This window comes from Chanodichthys erythropterus, chromosome 24, assembly GCF_024489055.1.
Source record: "Chanodichthys erythropterus isolate Z2021 chromosome 24, ASM2448905v1, whole genome shotgun sequence".
NCBI classification, from domain to species: domain Eukaryota; kingdom Metazoa; phylum Chordata; class Actinopteri; order Cypriniformes; family Xenocyprididae; genus Chanodichthys; species Chanodichthys erythropterus.
The window spans coordinates 13,115,352-13,136,748 of record NC_090244.1 but is presented as its reverse complement, the minus strand read 5'-3'; the positions used below and the strand labels follow the sequence as shown (position 1 = coordinate 13,136,748).

The 21,397-nt window shown below is 37.0% G+C and overlaps 2 protein-coding genes across 9 annotated transcripts; one reads left to right on the top strand and one right to left on the bottom strand.

Annotated features, from left to right (window-relative positions):
* The first annotated feature begins 595 nt into the window (after positions 1-595).
* On the top strand, positions 596-4,746 carry tigara (TP53 induced glycolysis regulatory phosphatase a). The gene is made up of 6 exons (XM_067380456.1): positions 596-1,507; positions 2,816-2,853; positions 2,994-3,115; positions 3,553-3,630; positions 3,735-3,845; positions 4,087-4,746. The coding sequence occupies exons 1-6, from the start codon at positions 1,476-1,478 to the stop codon at positions 4,474-4,476; spliced, it is 771 nt and encodes a 256-aa protein (XP_067236557.1). The 5' UTR covers positions 596-1,475; the 3' UTR covers positions 4,477-4,746.
* A 1,735-nt stretch (positions 4,747-6,481) lies between these two features.
* On the bottom strand, positions 6,482-21,306 carry LOC137015080 (fibroblast growth factor 6-like). 8 transcript variants are annotated; one of them, XM_067379753.1, is made up of 5 exons: positions 19,419-21,292; positions 18,743-18,846; positions 8,129-8,252; positions 7,940-8,043; positions 6,482-7,516 (listed from the first exon to the last, which is right to left on the bottom strand). In XM_067379753.1, exons 1-5 carry the CDS (start codon positions 19,753-19,755, stop codon positions 7,100-7,102), a joined length of 1,086 nt encoding a protein of 361 aa, XP_067235854.1. In that variant the 5' UTR covers positions 19,756-21,292; the 3' UTR covers positions 6,482-7,099. The 8 variants fall into 8 exon arrangements, 7 of the variants coding, with proteins under 7 accessions (XP_067235854.1, XP_067235855.1, XP_067235857.1 ...); XM_067379754.1 differs by lacking the exons at positions 18,743-18,846; positions 19,419-21,292 and adding exons at positions 10,583-11,604; positions 14,101-14,170 and having other exon boundaries at positions 6,508-7,516; XM_067379756.1 differs by lacking the exons at positions 18,743-18,846; positions 19,419-21,292 and adding exons at positions 10,583-10,691; positions 11,451-14,159 and having other exon boundaries at positions 6,508-7,516.
* Between the last annotated feature and the right edge of the window lie 91 nt (positions 21,307-21,397).

The window sequence follows — 21,397 nt, the reverse complement described above, 5'->3', positions numbered from 1 at the left end:
TAGTGGATGGAGGAGATGACCAACAATTGACAATGGCTTATGTGCTCAGCCCATATACAAACCTGGTATCAATTAAGCAACAACAATGAGAAAAGGCCTCCTCCCTCCACTATAACCATATCATGTACCTCAGTTATGTCTGTTGCACAACCTCTGTTCAATAAATATCTGCTTTAAAGAGTGTGGTGCTATGTTGGTCCTATGTTATTCTTCCCTTTTATTGGCAATGTTAATGGTGAAAATAACAATGGGAATCTATCCAGTATGTTATAACCTGGTAGAGAATGACTGTACAGAATGAGTGTCGATAATCAGACACAGACTGGGTTAAAATTATACATTTCATAAATGAAATAGGTTGATCTTTTTTGTTCGACCATGTTTCCTCACATAATTATCCGCTAAATAATTATAACTAGGTTGGAAATTGTTACAACTGATTTTTAAGAGATGGATTATGAGGTAAAGTCATTAGGGCTTGGCAACTCTGTGGATATTCTTTGGATTTCTGTTGAACTCAAATAATTTGTCATTGAGAGCATGAATGAAGTTAAAGGAGAGGACATGCTGTATGCTAAGGTCAATAAACTTACCATGAAAGAAGTATTCAGTCTCCTGTTCTTCTTATTTCTCTACGCTGAAAATGTTTATAAACGTTTAGCTATATGGTTCAACTGAGGAATAGCTGGTGAGCGCTTAATATCAAAATTAAATTTGTCGAGTTAAAGTAATGCCGATGAGATAAAACCGTGACAGACTTTATGCAATTTCAAAGCCCGCCACGCGCCACTGGCGCCAAATGACTGCAAACTTCTACGTCAGGGTGAGCTGTGACATCTCCGAATTCGACTCGTTAATGAATCATTCTTTTGAGTCGGATCTTTTCAAGGATTCAGTTGAGCTGGTGCACACAAACAGTCTGAACGATTTGTTTACGAATCGGATGCCGAATGTTAAACACACTGGAAATATGCGTATGAAATTAGCCTATATGGAAGCTTTATCAACAAACTCAAAAGAGATTTTATTAAAGCATGCAACTACTATTTCAGCCAAGAAATATAAATTAATTTTAGTAGCCTATTGTTTCATCTCGAGCTACATCTAAATTAACTGGAATAAATTGCAATAAGCACCGTTAAAACACAATTTTAAAAAACTGCATACATATAGCTTCATTAGAGCTTGTTATGCTAACCTGAAATGTCAGGAACAAATGAATCGCTGAATTGTTTTTGAACCGTTCAAAAGAACCGATTTTCGAAATTGATTCGGAACTACCAGCCATGCGAACTTCCGGATAATCAAGTACGGAGATAAGTGCTGTCAGTGCTGTCACCCCAAAGCAGCAAATATAGGCGCATATTTGAAAACGAAAAAGGCGTGACAACTTGTGGTTGACTCCGACATCAATGGATGGGCAGCTATAACCTCACGACGCTGTTAACTGCATCATTATATATATAGCTGAAGCAATGCTCGCTTTTGGTTTAACGATAGTCCGACAGTAAGTGGATTTTCTGTCTTGTTGGATTTTTCCCATTCATAGCTATTCATCTACATTGCCATACTGCATTATTGATTAAGTAGTTAAGTACGTATAGCACTATATCTGAACATCATGGCGTTATAAGACGATATTAATACATGAGGGCTGTCTGACATTTAGTAGAGTTTAAATATGCCAGTGGGAATTTAGTTAAACTTTCCTGGGTGTCTCATATCAAATAACTCCTATCTGTTGTAGCTTATGCTTAAAGGGCAGTACGAATCCCTCTTCCAGTGAAAGGTCAGAGGCAAACTTACATGATGTAACATGATGCAACTCGTTTAAACAACACAAAATGTCTTACCCTCACTGTATCCATGTTAAATGGACATTAGTTATATTTAAGTTGTATAGTCTTTTGCCTTCATTGCAAGAGGTTTTGTGGAATCCCTTTTTTATTATTATTATTATTCTTACAGCCTATAAACCCCCTTAGTGATAGTGCACTTTAAAGGGTAAGTTCACCTAAAAATGAAAATAATGTCATTAATTACTCACCCTCATGTCGTTCTACACCCGTAAGACCTTTGTTTATCTTCAGAACACAAATTAAGATATTTTTGATAAAATCTGATGCCTCAGTGAGGCCTGCATTGCCAGCAATGGTACTTCCTCTGTCAAGATCCATAAAGGTATTAAAAACATATTTAAATCAGTTCATGTGAGTTCAGTGGTTCTATGTTAATATTATAAAGCGACGGGAATATTTTTTTGTGCGGCAAAAAAACAAAATAACGACTTTTCATCAATATCTAGTGATGGCTGATTTCAAAACACTACTTCGGAGCATTACGAATCTTTTGTGTTGATTCAGTGATTCGGATCGCATGTCAAACTGCTGAAATCACGTGACTTTGGCGCTCCGAATCACTGATTCGATTTGTAAAGCTCTGAAGCCTCAGTTTTTTTAAATTGGCCATCACTAGATATTGTTGAAAAGTCGTTATTTTGTTTTTTTGGCGCACAATATTAAGATTGAACCACTGTATTTACATGAACTGGTTTAAATATGTTTTTAGTACCTTTATGGATCTTGAGAGAGGAAGTACCATTGCTGGCGATACAGGCCTCACTGAGGCATCGGATTTCAACAAAAATATCTTAATTTGAGTTCTTACCGGTGTAGAACGACATGAGGGTGAGTAATAAATGACATTATTTTCATTTTTGGGTGAACTAACCCTTTAAATGAAAAGGATTAGTGACAACTGTGCGCTGGTTAGTAATAAAGTTTTTATTGATCACTATCACTCTTTTGGTTAACAGTGGTGAGACGCAGTGCAACAAAGATGGCCTTTTACAAGGTAATTTTTTAAGGGGAAAAAAAATGTTATCCATAACTATCAGTACCTCTGAGTTAGTTTCAGGCATTAAGCATTAATTATTAGCCTTTTTATTTCAGCACATGCTCCACAAACAATAGCTATAATTTTTGTGCTTTTAGGTCAGAAAATAGACTCTCCACTTTCTGAAATTGGGATACGGCAATCTGAGGCTGCTGGCCAGTACCTCAGGGATGTAAAATTCACAAATGTGTTTGTCAGTGACATGAGACGTGCCAAGCAGGTAAGTAGAAAACTTACTAGTAGAAGTCTAGTAGGAACATACACGTTTGCCACAGGTAGAGGGAGATGTTTCTCCACAAAATAAAATTCTGTTCAGAGCTCATATGGGTCAATTGAGCTGGAAATGCATGTTTCCCTGGATAACACTGAGAAAGCATTAAAGCGATATACTTATGTGAGTCTTAAGGATTTTGAATATGATAAAGAAACCATTAATAATAGTCAAACTATATGTTAACAGACATTATCTGTTAATTTGCAATATTTTTGCAAATGTTGTTATGAGGTTGCACATCCCCACTGAAGTTATAATCATATCTAACTGGCACATCCTATTAGTTTTTTGTAACAAATATCACTTTCCTTGTCTGTGTTTGTTTGTTGACTCCTTATTTTCCCCTTTAGGATAAATAATCATGTCTTTTTGTAAAATTACAGACTGCAGAGATCATTGTGAGGAGCAACAGAACCTGCCACGATGTAGAACTAGTAGCAGATCCATCACTTAAAGAGAGAGTAAATAAGGACTACTGCTTGATAATATAAGAAAAATGTCTGCTTAGAGTATGTCCATTCAGAGCAATTTTTCTTATGCATCTCAGAACTATTTTTTCCCCCAGAGTTTTGGTATAGCTGAGGGAGGTCGAGTCATAGAATTGAAAAACATGGCTAAAGCAGCCGGGCAGCCTTTACCAGAGTTTACTCCACCCAAGGGAGAAACCATGGAACAGGTAAAATTAATGTTACTGTTATATAATATAATATAATAATCCATTTCCTATTATATCCCATGTATTTATAATATATTAAAATTAATTATCAATAAATAAAATCATTTTAGTATCCAGTTCTTCACATTTTCAACAGAAAACAACAAATCTTATTGTCATCCTAAACTTCTGTTTACTGACGTCAATTTTATTTATATATTTTATATATATATATATATATATATGCTTATATTCTTTTCAGGTGAAGGTGCGAATCAAGCATTTTCTGAAGGCTATGATCCAGCGAATAGCTAATGACCATCAAGAGAAAGTACAAGATGGTGAGATATCCATACTAGATGAAACCCACTGGGTTCCTGCAGGACTCCCAGATGACGGAGTCTTGAATGTGCCTGTCCATGCCTTGGTTGTTGGCCACGGGGCTTATATGAGCATAATGATGCGGCATTTTTTTGAGGACCTGAAGTGCCCCATGGCCCGTGGTTTAGATCCAGCTCAACAGTTTTCCATCTGCCCGAACACCGGAATGTGCCGTTTTATTATCACTTTGAAATGTAGTAATGCGGGTCTTGCACTTTCAGACATGAAATGCGTGTTCATCAACAGAAGAGATCACATCAAGACTGATTAAGAACAACGATATTTGAATAGAAAAGGCAATAAAATGTTTACATATCAAGGTACAAGCACTGAAACGACCTTTACAAATATCTGATTTGACTTTACAATATGTAGCTTGAATGAGTCCTATATTTTATACCATGTACACACTGGCAGTATTAAATGCTGTATTTTGAGTGTTTGTGTGTATGTAAGTTATTGATTTATTTTTAAATGATATAGAAGTGTAAATGTTAACTAAATAAATATGTCCTACATCTATGTTGTTGTGTTTATAACCAAATGCATTGCTTGTGTATTTATGCAAGAACACAAGGTTTTATATATGAATTTGTGCCTCATATTTGCATAAGAGTTACGGAGTGTACTGACATGTACTTCAGACGCACAGAATAGTCAATATTCATGATATTCAGCAACTCTGACCTCATTTTAAGGTGTTTATTGAGGGAAGGTTTGTATTAAAGCAAATCTGTTGCCAAAGAAAATTATACATTGTTGGTACACACTGTTTGCCTCTTAAAATTACATAATCACTAAAAACAAATATCAACAAGTCCAACTGATACCAATCCAATGCAAATAGCAACATAAGTCGTAAACAGATTGGGGGGGGTGAACAGTTTATTAACTTTTAATAAACTACAGAAACCATAAAGTATTACACACTAGAATATAATGTTAACAGATGACAAGGAACTGAGGAAAACCAAGGGCTTAAAATCACAAGGAAAGATCATCAACAGAACAGGGAACAGGTGTGTACTCAATTAGAAACCATGGAACAAACAAGGAACTAGAACTCAGGAAAACCAAACTCAAGGTGCGTTTACACGACAACGATGTACTAAAAACGGAAAAGTCTTGCACATTCACAGAAATACCATTGACAAATAGTGGATAGACTAAACACATAATACGCATGTGTACACGTCACCGTTTTCACAGAATCGCAGAATTTTTCAGTTTACATGGAGATGACAATGGTATAGTTTTCAAAAACCCGCTTTTATAAGTTCATTTGCGTTTTCAGGCCACCAAAATGGCGTTGTCGTGTAAATGAATGGCCAAAATGCATAAAAAGTTTTCCGTTTTTGTTTGAAAATAGTGTTGTGTAAACACATTTAGAAACTGAAAACGTTTTATGCATTTAGGCCATTCATTTACACGACAACGGCGTTTTGGTGGCCTGAAAATGCAAACTTTTGAAAATGGGTTTCAAAGTGCAAGTTTTGAAAACCGTCTTCTCGTAAAAAAGAAAAACGCGAATCTATGAAAACGATGACGTCATACACATGCGCATTACATGTTCAGTCTATAGCGTTTCATCGCCATGTAACGGCCTTCCAGCAGAAAACAGCGTTTTTAGTCATTTTCACGGATTCCTATAAAATGGGATCGTGTTGACAATGGTGTCGTTGGTACGCGGAAAACGCAAAGGAAAAACTTCTCAATTTGAACCACATCGTTGTCGTGTAAACCTACTAAAAACAGAACAGCTCTTCCTTTGCGTTTTTCGCTTACAGACGACAATGTTGTCAAAACGATCCCCATTCACACGGATCCGCGAAAACGATTAAAAACGTTGTATTACGCATGACAGGCCAGTAGTTTGTGATGTCACTTTTAAAGAAAAACTATATGCCTAGACTGAACACGTAATGCATGCGCATGATGTCACCAGTTTTAGTTTAGGTTAGCCAGTTTCAGCCCCTCAAACACAGCGAAACATTTCCGTGACAATTTCTTTATATTTATATTGTCATTGTACTCAATTATCATCATAATCAACCATTAATCCTGAGATCTAGAAAATCTTGTTTCAAAAATATAAAAGTATTACTTCACAACAACAATGAAATCATATCATACATCTATGGTCGTTTTTATATAATATGCTGGGGAAACTTTTGGGAAACTCAAAATTTAAGAGATTTAAATCTGTGACACCCCATATAACATGAACAAAGACAGGAAGCAAATAAAATGTCAAATTTTCAATTTTATTGTTTGAATGCATTAATTACATTTTTGCAAAATGCATTATAATCAATATGAATCCTGGTAATTACTTTCTTAGAAATGTTTAAATTGCCCTTGAATTATATAATCTTTTCAGGAATTCTTTTCACATTTGATAAATTGATATTTGATCATTTTTCGAAGATGTTTAAAGACATCAATATAAAATATAATAAATAAAAACGTATCAATACTTCTTCAATAAATAATTCAGTAGAGGTGGCCAGCACCATCTCATATATGTTTGAAACTATGATATTTATGTCTGACAACACTAGAAATATAGTGATATAAATTGCAGACTCCAAACATTGCAAGAAAATAATTTCCAACTGCATGTAATTCTTAGTATTTCATGATAAATCAATGAAAAAGGCACAGTTCTAATGAACGCAACATCATTGCCACAGCATTGCAAGGTAGTTTAAAATTTAACTGACTTAAAAAGGTGAAAGGACTGACAAGCAGTGACCTAAACTAGCCTCACTACAGAGCTAAAAAAGAGGCCCTGGATTGCATCATATACTTGCTGGTTATATGTTTCCATGGAACCATTTGCTTTCTTAACGTTACAATATAACTTCTTCAGATCGGTGTGATCAGTAATTTGTTCAGAACGGATCAGATGGTGCAACTTGCTTGTGTTTCTTTTCCTTTTGTAAATTTGGACTGACTGGGCTCTTGGAGAGCAGTACGTGTAAAGGGTCATCATAGGAAGTGATGGTCTCTTTAGAAACATTACTGCTGTGCTCACGCTCTCGCTCTGGATTTGGTCTTCGATAATTGGTGGTCCTTGACTTGGGATTCTCAAATCCCAAAGGATCAGATGGGTCAATATGTTGGTTTCTTCTCAGCCTGAGATGTGTTTTATGGTTGTTTGATTGCAGAGAAAGAAGTAATTCTGCAATGTAAGCCTCAGTGTGGCTTTTAACTCCAAAAAGCTTGATCATTGCATCAGTCCTGCGTGTAGATTGATAGGAATTCTTTCTTGGAATTGTTATAAAGCAGTCCTTATTAATGACATCAACCTGAGGATAACACACATTTATTAAAAAAGCACTTTTTTCAGGATTCTTTGATGGATAGAAAGTTCAAAAGAACAGCATTTATTTGAAAACTAGATCTTTTGTAACATTATAAATATCTTCACTGTCACTTTTGATCAATTTAATGCATCCTTGCTGAATAAAACTATTAATTTCTAACTAATTCTTATTAATTAAAAAGAAAAAAAAAATACTCACCCCAAATTTTTGAACAGTACTGTAATTAAAAGTTATTTGGTATCGGATTTTTAAGTTATTATTATTTATTTATGACTTTTAGCCATATGTGTATTAATCCATAACATAGTAACTATAACAAATGTCTAAATAGCTGTCGGTATTTATTAATATTATTATTGATCAAACAAATAAAAAAAAAAACAAAACAAAAAAACTCATACTCACTGAAATATATGGCTTTTTGGTTGCATCCAAGCACATTATATTATTATTTTTAATATCAAGTACTGAAAAGCAGTCCTTGCTTCTTTTCTTCAGTAAAATTTCTCCTTTATAAAATAAAAGAGTGTCAGTAATATTATTAAAAGTCAAAATATGTAAAAATGGGCCCATTTATTGTAAAAATAAACTTACCTTTTGACTGTTGATGAATGGCTTTCATCATCCTATAACCAAATTGAATCATCAGGAAATAGCTGCTGATCTTGGCCTCCATAGCTCTCTGATTTTCACTTGTTAGATCTGTTTGGATTGTTTCCTTTTGTATAGGATGAGAAGTTATTAGTGTGCAGATACTTAGAGCTGCCAGACAGAGAAGATGGACCGTGTGCATGATCAGGCTGGAGAGCTTAAGATACAGTGAGGCATCTCGCTGCTGGTTTATATAACTGGGGGAACATTGGTTCAAAGGTCATGTTTGCCAACCATGAACTCTACTGTTGATCACATACAACTGGCAGTTGTAACCAGTATTGGGGGTAACACATTACAAGTAGCTTGAGTTACGTAATCAGATTACTTTTTTCAAGTAACTAGTAAAGTAACGCATTACTTTTAAATTTACTACATAATATCAGTTACTTTGTTTTCCCATTTATTGACTGACAGCTCTCCTGCTCACTACCTAGTGTGCAAGTGTGCTTACTACCTAATGTGCTTACTATCAAGTTTGCTCACTACCTAGTGTGCTTACTACTGAGTGTGCTCACTACCTAGTGTGTAAGTGTGCTTACTATCTAGTGTGCTTACTATCAAGTTTGCTCACTACCTAGTGTGCTTACTACCTAGTGTGCAAGTGTGCTTACTACTTAGTGTGCTTACTATCTAGTGTGCTTACTATCAAGTTACTATCAAGTTTGCTCACTACCTAGTGTGCTTACTACCTAGTGTGCAAGTGTGCTTACTACTTAGTGTGCTTACTATCAAGCTTACCTAGTGTGCTTACTATCAAGCTTACTATCAAGTTTGCTCACTACCTAGTGTGCTTACTACCTAGTGTGCAAGTGTGCTTACTATCAAGTTTGCTCACTACCTAGTGTGCTTACTAAGTGTGCAAATGTGCTTACTACCTAGTGTGCAAGTGTGCTTACTATCTAGTGTGCTTACTATCAAGCTTACTATCAAGTTTGCTCACTACCTAGTGTGCTTACTACCTAGTGTGCAAGTGTGCTTACTATCTACTTACTATCTAGTGTGCTTACTATCAAGTTTGCTCACTACCTAGTGTGCTTACTACCTAGTGTGCAAATGTGCTTACTACCTAGTGTGCATACTACTTAGTGTGCTTACTATCTAGTGTGCTTACTATCAAGTTACTATCAAGTTTGCTAGCTACCTAGTGTGCTTGCTACCTAGTGTGCAAGTGTGCTTACTACTTAGTGTGCTTACTATCTAGTGTGCTTACTATCAAGTTACTATCAAGTTTGCTAGCTACCTAGTGTGCTTGCTACCTAGTGTGCAAGTGTGCTTACTAAGTGTGCTTACTAGTGTGCAAGTTTGCTCATTACCTTGTGTGCTTACTACTTAGTGTGCAAGTGTGCTACCTAGTACTACCTAGGGTGCTTAATATCCAGTGTGCTTACTACCTAGTGTGCAAGTGTGCTATGACGTTGCTGTCGGACAAAGGTTTGCTGGTAATGAACAATACTTCTACAGCATTAATCTTAGCTGATTATAATCTCAGCATTTAAGTTGTATCTGTTAACATAAGGTGATGCAAACTAATATTTAATTTTATTAAATAGGCTAATACTTTTTTTTATTATTATTTCACTTTGTGCAATTGAGATGACTGGGGAAAAGTGTCCCAATCAACCTGAATTCAGTCAAGTGTTGCCATATATTTTAATGTTATTTAATTAATTAATTAATTAATTTTGCTCATTTTGTGCACAAACAGGCATGTGAAATAAACTGTAAAATACACAGAATTTACATTAAAAAAATAAGGCGCAGAATTAAATGAGAATCTTATGCATTTCTGATTTTGACCACATGATGAGGCTCTAACCCAACAAATACCATCCACTTTTTTTTTTTTCCTAACTCAAACTAAATCTTGCAAGCACCTGGCTAAATAAAAACCTAATAATTAAATTATAATTAAAGTATACTGCAAAAACACAGAGGCTAAAAAACAACCTTTTATTTTCATTTCAGTAATACAGTTGGCTGCTGTGCACAGCACATACGTATAAAAATAAAAGGAAACATTTTCTTAATATATTAGAATTCTTTCTCTTTTTTCAGTTTTTCTTTTTTTTTTTTTTCAGAGAACACAATGATTGGCAAAAAGTTTGTTGTCTCCAACAAATTGTACAATCATTTCAACAAATTGGAACTAAGGCAGAAGGTGAGGTATATGTTAGAAAATAGGAGGGGAATTTGGAGGGGGCGTCTGCCCCTCAGTGCAGGAATACATAACTGAGGAAACACAAAGGCTGCATACGTACAAGGACACACACACACACACACACACACACACACACACACACATGCACCACCCCTTACAATCATCTCGCAAGCTGCAAATGGGGCCATTTCAAAGCTGGAGACAAAGTACAGTACAAAGAAACTGGTGGAACTTACATGAGAAATAGCGGTTTCTGTATAAGCACTTAGATTAGAGGGCCTAACGTCTAGATACAACATTTCCGTCTGACATTTTGCATTAAAAACCATGCAAAATTCTATTCACCTAAGTATAAAGAGATCAGAGATGTGACAGAGGACAGTGAAGATACATATCAATAAATTAACATCAGTCATCACATACATAAAAAAGCAGTCATTTTGACAGTGTCATTAAAGCAATCACATTGCATGCTATATTTGGGGTACAAATAATTTTAAATCTGTAGTTGGCAATACTATTAGATAGATCATATTTTCAACAAAATACAGCTGAAAATCTCTCTTTATACCCAGAACACAAAAAAATTACCATACCCATATTGTCTCAGTTTTGCTTAGATAGTTCACCCAAAAAGAAAATGTAGATTCTGTAATTATATAGCTACTCACCCTCATGTTTTTCCAAACCTGTGATTTTTTTTGAAAACATTTTTGTTTGTTTTTTGTTTTTGTCTATACATTGAAGGTCAGTGGGCTCCAAATGTTGTTTTGAACCCCATTGACTTTCATTGTATGAACAAAAAAACATTCTTCAAAGTATCTTCTTTCATGTTCCACAGAAGAAAGAACATGACTCAGGTTTGGAACGACATAAGGGTAAAACAAATCATTTTTGGGTGAACTACGCCTTTAAGGAAAAAGTCTCACACACACACACTCCATGAGCATATAGTACAAATATGTGTAAATATCAGTGTACCTGGCTCAAACATCCCAGCCATAACTGTTATAAAAAATAACATCTTTCTCCTTTGTAGCATTAACATGTCTCAAAATGTCAAGTAGAAGCATTAAAGAGAAAGCAAGGTTAATGTGTACTAACCAGTTCTGCAGTGAACCTTTTATTCTCTCCTGCACACTGCAGCTGCGATAGAAACCCAGCATGTGTTCTGACATGACATGTTTTGCACAAAAGATACAAGGGTATTGTAGCAAAGATATAAACAGATCTTGAGTATTGCAGTCTGAGCTGTGACCTAGATGTAAAATGAACAGATTCTCTTTGAAAAATAAGAGCCTCAGCCTTTCAACTGAATATTCTAATAATAACTTAATATTATTTGAATTTAAAGGAGTTTGTTATACCTTTAATTCTAGGACTAGAAAAAAATGGGGGGACATTGTAAGTGAGGGAAGGGGAATGCCTAAATACCGAAGTTCAATTCAATTTCAAGTGCGACCAAATTCTCTAGACAAAGTCTAGACTGACTTGGGAATTTAAGAGTGTGCACAGGTGTTTGGGTCTATGCCTGGTATTCAAACATAAAGTAATGAGCAAATCATGTTATCGCGAACAGATTAAGACGGTTGTATTGGTTTTTACATTCCAAAGACTTTTTGAGGTGGAGTTCAAGTATGCAGTCAACATGTTGGTTTATGAGCCCTCACTGGAGATCACTGACTGTAGAGGTAAAACATAGACACCACTGACTAGTATCAATACATATCTATGATTAAAAAAAAAGAAGTTTAATCGCACAATATTTTTAATCTGATAAGTAAAATGAGCAGTTTCCTTATCACTAAGCAACAGCTATGCTATCATGTAATCGTGCCACATAATTCAAGATTAAAGGTGAAGTAAGCGATTTCTGAGAAAAGTGTAAGGGGTGTATACATTCATTAGGGGGGAGGTGCCTGTGATGCATTGGCTGCGTTCCAGTTTGTTTTTTTTATGCCTTTCCCTAGCTAACTTCACTTATGGCGCTTTTCCACTGCCTGGAAGGACTTGGCTCGGTTCGGCATGGCTCGGCTCACTTACTTTCGGTTTGCTTTTCCACTGCAGTTTAATACCACTTCAAAGTGGGAGGGATTATAGACTGATCGTTATAGTCGCGCCACCTCTACTGCCGTGGATGCGCTCCTCGGCTACCAATGAGTCTGCACCTCATCTACTGACCATGATACAGCCATTACTTTTTTCAAGTCTGTGCGACGGTCGTTTAAAAAAAGTTGCGCGAACAAATGACACTGTGATAGCTGTTACTGACTATTTAAATCTAGCGTGTTTGGTGTCTCGTGTTTTTTAAATCCAATGACACTGCTAGTGATGATTCTCTCTGAACAATCAGTGATATGCAGTATTTACTCGTCACATTTAGTAGCAGATCGGCACACTTGGAACCTCAACCGAGGTGGTACTATTTATGCGAGCCGTACCGTTCCATACTGAGCCGTCCCCATGCAGTGGAAAAGCGCCAAAAAGTGATCCATACCAAAGAGCACCATGCAGTGGAAAAGCGGCATTAGTCTCGTTGACTCGAATATATGTCATTGCTTAAGTTGGAAGAGTGCCCACTACTGGTAGAACCTTTGCAATGGGCTGAATTGGAACGTCCTAGATCACTTGGAATCTGCTTTTTTTCCTTACAAAATTGTTTCTATATGTATTTATATGTGTGTTTTAAATATTTTATATATCATAGAGTTGTTTGTGGTGGGGTAAATTATTAAACACGATATGCGGTGATGTCACAATCATGTTGCATTGTGGGATACGGAGCTGCCTGAAGTGTACATATGAAGAAGACTCGCTAGCTTTTGTCCATATAAACTTCCCTCGTCCACTTCACAAAGTGGAACGCGCTTCAAAATGGCGGCATTAGGGGAAGTGCTTAGGGAAGTTTGTGAGTGCTTGTCTAAAACTGGAGTGGAAAGCAGCCCTAGTGTGTTTGTGAATTTGGGGGCGGAGCTATCAAGAGTGTGCTATAAGTGTGTGTTTGTTTTGGAGATTTCAAATATCAACAGCGTTTCTCAGAAATTGCTTACTGCACCTTTAATGCAATTCTATGCATTTCACTAGCTTGATCAATTTTCACTATTCATTCAAGTGGAAGCACCCAAACCTTACAGGTCTATCCGTTCAAAGACTTTCAGTCAAATTCTGACCTTACATGAGGTGTAAAATGTCCCTCTCTGAGTTTAACCCCCAATAAGGATGCATGCAATCAGATTTTAACGTCAGTTATTTAGTTATTGATCTAAATATGGAACAAAAACCTCTTTCTTGCATGCGCAAAAGGAGGCAGAATAGCAGAAGCTAAGGCACCACCTAATCATGAAAAAAGAGTAACTACAGAAAAATAAGTGCTTTCATCTCCCTCGTAAAATGGCGGAACAGATGAAGATCAGAGTAAACTGATATTTCTTTTTCCCTCCATAATTTTTCCAATGCGAACGTGGCTCTTTGAGGTAATAAAAAGTATCCATTTCACTTCTAAAAGCTGAGGATGTTAGTCCAACGCCAGGTATGGTTTACACCAGTTATGGCAAGCACCCATAAAAAGTGAGAGGGCAAAAAAAGCTCCTCGACTCTCATAAATTCATAATAGAAATCATAAGCAGCAAAGAATGGCATGTACACAAAGTTCAGACACAAAGTAAGCTACCGAAATATACATATATTAGGCTTATTATTATTATTTCAACGAGAATAAATACCGTAAGTGTTATTTTAGTTCTTTGCAGTTCACCTCTTAGCATGTTTGGGTTACCTACGAGAACATCCAACATGTGCAAATTATTGTGTTATTGCCAGTTTTGCTCATAAACGTGGGAGGAAATGTGTGACAGTCATTGCTGGGGAAGCCTTGTAGCCTCGCTTCAAGCGGCCATGTTTGCTGAGGGCAATATAAAATCCCTTGTAAATGGAAGACTCGTATGCGTTGTAATTGTTGGGCAGCAGTGTCTCCTTGAACTTGCACTCGTCATGGAAGGCCCTCTAAAAATGGTATAGATTAGATAGTTAGTTTGGCATAACTCCTCCCATCCTCCTTCTAAGCCCCACCCACCACTTCTCCATCACATACTCTTTCTCCTTCTACATCTAACTAGGGTAAAGTGCAGGAAAACTCACAAAACAACACTGGTTCATCTTAAATAATGATCTAACTGACAAAAGCTTTGCTTTAAAAATCCAGGCAATTCATTTCCAGTTTTCTAAGAAACTTCAAAACTTCTCAATGTGAATTAATTTTTAAACTTTCACAGTCATCACATAACATACACGTGAATTCAAGGTTAGATTCATTTTCAAGGCCCATGCAGTTTCTAATGGAGATGCCAATCAGCTGAACATCAGAAAAGCAAACTTATCAGTATGTGACTTAAATTAACAGATTTGATCAATAGAGTAGATGTATTGCTTTCACAAAAAGTGAAACTGTTAAAGGTGCCGTAGAACGTCTTTTTAAAAGTTGTAATATAAGTCTAAGGTGTCCCCTGAATGTGTCTGTGAAGTTTCAGCTCAAAATACCCCATACCTCATTTTTTCAATTGCCTATTTTGGGGCATCATTAAATATACGCCGATTTAGGCTGCGGCCCCTTTAAATGCTCACGCTCTCCGCCCACGGAGCTCACACTTGCCTTAAACACTGCATAAACAAAGTTCAAACAGCTAATATAACCCTCAAATTGGTTCTTTACAAAGTGTTTGTCATGCAGCATGTATAATCACGTCAGTATGGTATTTATTTGGATGTTTACTTTTGATTCTGAATCAGTTTGATAGTGCTCCATGGCTAAAGCTAACAATACACACTGTTGGAAACATTTATAAAGAATTAAGTTGTGTTTATGAATTATACAGATTTAAAGTTTTTAAAAAATGAAAATAACGATAGTCTTGTCTCCGTGAATATAGTAATAAACAATGGTAACTTTAACCACATTTAACAGTGCATTAGCAACATGCTAACGAAACATTTAAAAAGGCAATTTACAAATATCACTAAAAATATCATGTAATCATGGATCATGTCAGTTATTATCGATCCATCTGCCATTTTTCACTATTGTACTTGCTTGCTTACCTAGTCTGATGATTCAGCTGTGCACATCCAGACGTTCTGCCCTTGTGTAATGCCTTGAACATGAGCTGGTATATGCAAATATTGGGGGCGTACATATTAATGATCCCGACTGTTACATAACAGTCGGTGTTATGTTGAGATTCACCTGTTCTTCGGAGGTCTTTTAAACAAATTAGATTTATATAATTTGAGACTCACTGTATGTCATTTCCATGTACTGAACTCTTGTTATTTAACTATGCCAAAATAAATTCAATTTTTAATTCTAGGACACCTTTAATGTAGTCTGTATGCTAAACAATGCTTTAAGTTCACAATATGTATGCTTGAAAAAAAGACTGAAGCTAACTAAACATTTTTAGGACAGGAATTCTTATATATTATATATAAAGATATATAAATATACAGTTTTAAATAATAAACATCCTGTTATATCACTGTTTTCTTTTCTTCTTTTTTTTGTTATTTTTTAAAGAACAATGTGTATGAATATTGACTTTGACAATAGAAGACCATGGAGTTACAAAGGTTGAGAAGCACTTTAGCTAGATGATTCTGTCTATGTCATCAAAAGATAATGTGTTACTCATGGTGAGATCTGGCATCTAAGTAATGCAAGCGCAAAGTAGGTCAAATTTGCATTCAAGCCATGCACAACATCACAGTTTACTCCACTGCTCATATGAGCCAACAGTTATTAAAAATGAATGACAAGCCAATGTATCATCAACTAGGCCTGCTGAGGAATCAAAAAAGTAAATAAATAAGATGAAAAAAAGAAAAAAATTCCAAAGCGAATGACATATTCCAGGCCATGATGCTCATATTTGGGTGCACTTCAACTTAATCAAACACGGCAAAAACGTACTGAAAATGTTGGCTATGCATTTGGGTCAATGACGTGACAATTACGTTTTTCAAATATACATTAAAATTCTTTTGATTTCACCCTTCTAAATCATTGGGCCAAACCATTTTAAGCACGGTAAGGAACGGTTCCACATATGCATGTTTTGGCACGGTACGATTACAAACAGTTGGTTTGATGGTTGGATTATGGTTTTAGTCATTTTTTCTACATGCTTTTCTTGTCAGCAAGGTACATTATGCTAGACAACCAATTAAAAAACATATAATATATCAGTTCACTGTATGTATTATTAGTGTAAATTACTTTTCTATGAGGTGATAATCAGGGTTTCCAGGGTTGCCAAAACCTGCCCAATTGCTACTCAAAACTAGCCCAATAGCGTTTCAGTGAGGTCCCACGGTAAAATCGCGTTCCGGGTGGGAAAATCCATGTTTTTGGCGGGGTTCCCCTGGTAAATTTGCATTCCAGGGGATAAATATCATGTTACTTGGGGTTGCTTTAACCCCCGGACATGAAAACAATCCGCGCAACAGTGTTAAAGTAGCCCAATTCCGCTGGAAAAATCGCGGACTTGGCAACACTGTTGATAATCGTCTGCAGCACGCTGGCTCCAAAGTAGCTTATCACACATTTCACGCAGTTGCCAGGTCTTGCGTCACCGAGGTTATGTACATTCTAATCCTGATTTCATAGCGCCAGGACGCCAGCACCATTGTTAAAAAAGAAACTGTCCGTAACCGTGCCAACAGGCCTGGATCAGCATGAGAACCAGGGTTGCAAGGTTTTCACAACGAAACCTACCCAATTAACCCTTCGCCGGGAGTTTGATTGACAAGCGATCTAAACAATCATAACGCCGAATCCACCATTTTGTCTGACAAAGTAGTCAGGAGTTAGAAGATTAACCTCGGTGGACTAAAACTTGAAAAATGGTGTGTACTGACATCTTTCCGCGTTTGAAACAACATTCCTTCTGATGTTCATTCACGTTTATTTGATGCTATAAATTAACTAGTAAGAAGAGATGATCGGTTCACAAGCCACTTGAGCTGAGGCACTACAGTGATCTGTCACGACACATTAAAGAGCCATAAAGCTGTTTTTATTGTTCAAATTTCTTAAAAAAATACAGTTTGAAAGCTGGGACTTTGTTTAATATCACAAGTAACCTGCTTTGTCTTGTCTGTCGAAGTGTTGTCAGTGTCCTCTTTAGATCCTCTAGAGATTTTTAGATGGATGCAGTGGATTTTTAGGTCAGGTAGAATCTGCGATTCTCTGACCCAGTTTGTTTGCTGGTTTCCATGGCTGCAATACGCTGTGTTTTCCGCCAACTGGCAACATGTGATGTCGAAATACTATTGGATAAACTGGCAGCACACGGTTTTGCACAGACCAAAACAAAGACAGACATTCCGACACGGAAAGGGCATTTCAAAGTAGAAAATCTGGTTATAGCATGGTTTTTTTGAGAAACAAGTAGGTGAACTTAGCATGTTTCCTAAATATCTGCAAACATATTGGGGTATGTTTATGCTTTATTAAAGTAAAAATTTTACACATAGCCCCTTTAATGTGTCGTGACAGATTGCTGTAGCGCCTCAGCTCAAGCGGCTCCTGAACCGATCATCTCTTCCTACTAGTTCATTTATAGCATCAAATAAACATGAATGAACATGAGAAGGAATGTTGTTTCAAATGTGGAAAGAAGTCAGTACACACCATTTTTCAAGTTCAAGTCCACCAAGGTTAATCTTCTAACTCCTGACTGCTTTGTCGGACAAAATGGCGGATTCTGCGTTATGATTGGTTAGATTGCTTGTCAATCAAAATTCCCGGCGAAGGGTCAATTGCATTTCGGCGGGGTTCCCCTGGTAAAATTCACATTTCAGAGGCTAAATATTATGTTATTTAGGTTTGCAGACCAACAACTCAAGGCAACAGTGAAAAAGTAAACCAATTCCGCGGGAAAACCGCGGGCTTGGCAACACTGAACCGTTCGGCACAATAGCAGTAATTTGATATTTTGTGAGTCAAACATTTCGAGTGGTGTTTTGACAGGCACATTTTGGTAGTCTAAAAAAGTCCTGATATTTATGATAGGCTAGGCCTATTTGTTGAAAGCTATTTTGAACATAATGATTTCAATGTTTTCACATGCTTGTGTTGTTTTACGTGATGGTTACACCATTTGACATTTCAGAACAAACAAATAGGCCTAAATAAATGCTTTTAAAGAAACCAACACATGACATGCAAAGACTGCATTCTAATTCCAAGATCTTGGCACTTAATTAAATGACTAAAGATCAGCATTTTTATCGCCTAAGACCAAATTAATCCTTATTTGCCATTGACCCAATTTACACCGCAGTAAAACTGAAGTGGCGTACTCTGCACAAATACAATGAAATCAAACGACAGGCATACCTACCGTTCCATATAACCTTCCGCGGCTGCTCATCGCGACAAACATCTCGCTTTTCACGCCGTATAGACTAACCACTCCTCTCTCTACCGCTGAGATTTCAATTAGACCTGATTGAACAGAACATCAGTGTTACATACATGACAATGTGGCACAAGGCAGCTCATTTACTCATTCTGCAGGATGCGTTCTGCACAAGTGGGTGGATCCAGGGGATGCACTGCCTTTGTTCTGCATTTTCTCCCATTCTGGCTCATTTTTTTATACAGTGACATGGAAAAAAAGCCCTGCAGTTCTGGCATGTACGACAAGCAGATGGACGCTGTGTAAAATTAGTTGCCGTCTATATTCGTCCAAGCATTCGTGTCATGTTTGAGCCTCAGGAAATTCGGCAGTGATTGACACTAGGGTTTATTTTAATAGATATGTCATTACTTTTGGACACATTCAATAATAATAATAATCATCATAACTAATATATTATTCATAATAATAATTAAAAATAATATAATTATATAAATAATATAACATTTTTAATAAATTATGTATAAAATATATATTATATATTATTATTATATACAGGCCTATATTGTAAAATTCAAAGAATAATTGAGCTGTTCATTCAATCTTTCTGCATCCCTGGTATAACGAGTCATGCATGACATTTCTGGATGCAACTCACTGTACTGGTTCTCATTATGGACACCGTTTATCTTTCCGCCTGGCAGGACCTGCAGGTGAAACCCGATGCCCACGTTGCAGTACAGCCTCCGCACTCTCTTAATGCCCAGCAAATAGTCACTCTCCCAGTTCAGGTCCGATTTCTCCACCGAGATCCCCAAAACGGAGCGGGAGAAGAGCGTCTCCCACCTTTTCTCCAGTGAAGTTGCATTACTCCTGTTCGAGGTGGGGTAGGAGGACACGATCCCAAGCAGAAAGCCCAGCAGAACAACCGCAGTCCACGTCCAGCGTCCGCTGCTCTCGCACATACTGATGAGGAACCTTTGCGCAGTGGCCATCCGGTTTACCCTCGGGGCACGTGGTCAAAATTAATGCCCCTAAAAATACCACTCTTGTTTTTCTTCTTTCGGCATGGTGGCAGGGGCTTATTTTTGGAAGGCAGGTCGGGGCTGCGGGCGTGTAACGCAATAAGCCCCTCGGTAGATGAGAAGAGCAGGGCGGCAGAGCTTGAGCTGGTGGCGGTGGTGGCGATGATGATTACCATGTTTCACCTCTCTGGATGGGGAGCACCACACACTCACCAAAATGCAAGCTCACCTTGCCTGGGAGATCTTCGGGATGACATCACTCACCTTCAGGATGACATCACGCTGACCTCACCGCCGCCGGGGGTCAGTCTTCGAACGCCAAAACCCAATCGCTGTCAATCCACGCGAGCGGCCTCGGGGACAGTGAGCGCGAGAGCTCGCGGGAGAACATGGGGCGTGATGGGCTTCGTTGGCAGCTCCCAAATTGGACCGGCGGTCATATGCCCGACGGGCCGCTTCCTTATTTAGAAGGAAGGTGTAAAAACAGGCCAGTTGTCACCGCGGAGCCACGTCAATCTTGCAAAACACTTCCTGCGCTGTTTGCTCAGGAAGCTTTCACTAAGCTATATTTTGAATATGCCCCCGTGATTTATTCATCTGGGTAAAAAAAAAAAAAAAAACTTATGTTGGACGTATCGCACGTCCAAGCGCGAGCTGAACTCCTTTGATTGCTGACATATCCTAATTGACTGCACTTAGATAGATAGATAGATAGATAGATAGATAGATAGATAGATAGATAGATAGATAGATAGATAGATAGATAGATAGATAGATAGATAGATAGATAGATAGATAGATAGATGATAGAAAAAACACACATAGATAGATACATAGATAGGCTACATAAATAGACAAACAGTTTTTACACCTGGCAGGTACACCAAAATTAAAGACAGTATGTGTCCAACAGGTGGCGCTGTATCACAATGTTGCAATCTAAAGTGCATCAAAAACCTATTTAAGAGGCGTGTGTCAAGTATTTTTTTTAAAATACATTTTATGTATATTAGGCTATATATTACTATTATTATGATAATTTATGCATAATTATACAGCACATAATCCTTTTGTACAGTATGAGGCTCCAATATGGAACAAATGCTGTAGGCCTATCTGAGATTCTTTTAAAGGAAGTTATAGGCTATTTGTTTTAATTTCCTTAGGGATTAATGATATTTAAGACCAAAACTCATCACTTCTCAAACCCAATTAACCTAAATCAGTCAAGATGTTAAAGTCCCCCTGTGGTGAAAATCAAGCTTTTAATGTTGTTTATATGTCTATGTGGTGTTTTAATATGCTTTAAGACAAACCATGTGCAAATTACAAATCATAAATCAACACCATTGCTGAGCATTTTATATTTAAAACTGCAGTGAAAAAAAAAAAAGTCTCAAACCTGCCAATTGTAACCAATCACGTCAACGTGCCGTCGGGCTTTAGCATATCATTAACCATGAGCGCTCTGAAGCAGGAGTATTGATATATATATAAAAAATAGCAGATTTAGCAATAGTATAGCGTATATTTAATATAACATATTATGTTATGATGAACATTTCTCCACTTATGTTCTGAGTTGTTCAAAGCGTTTCTAAAGAAACTGATA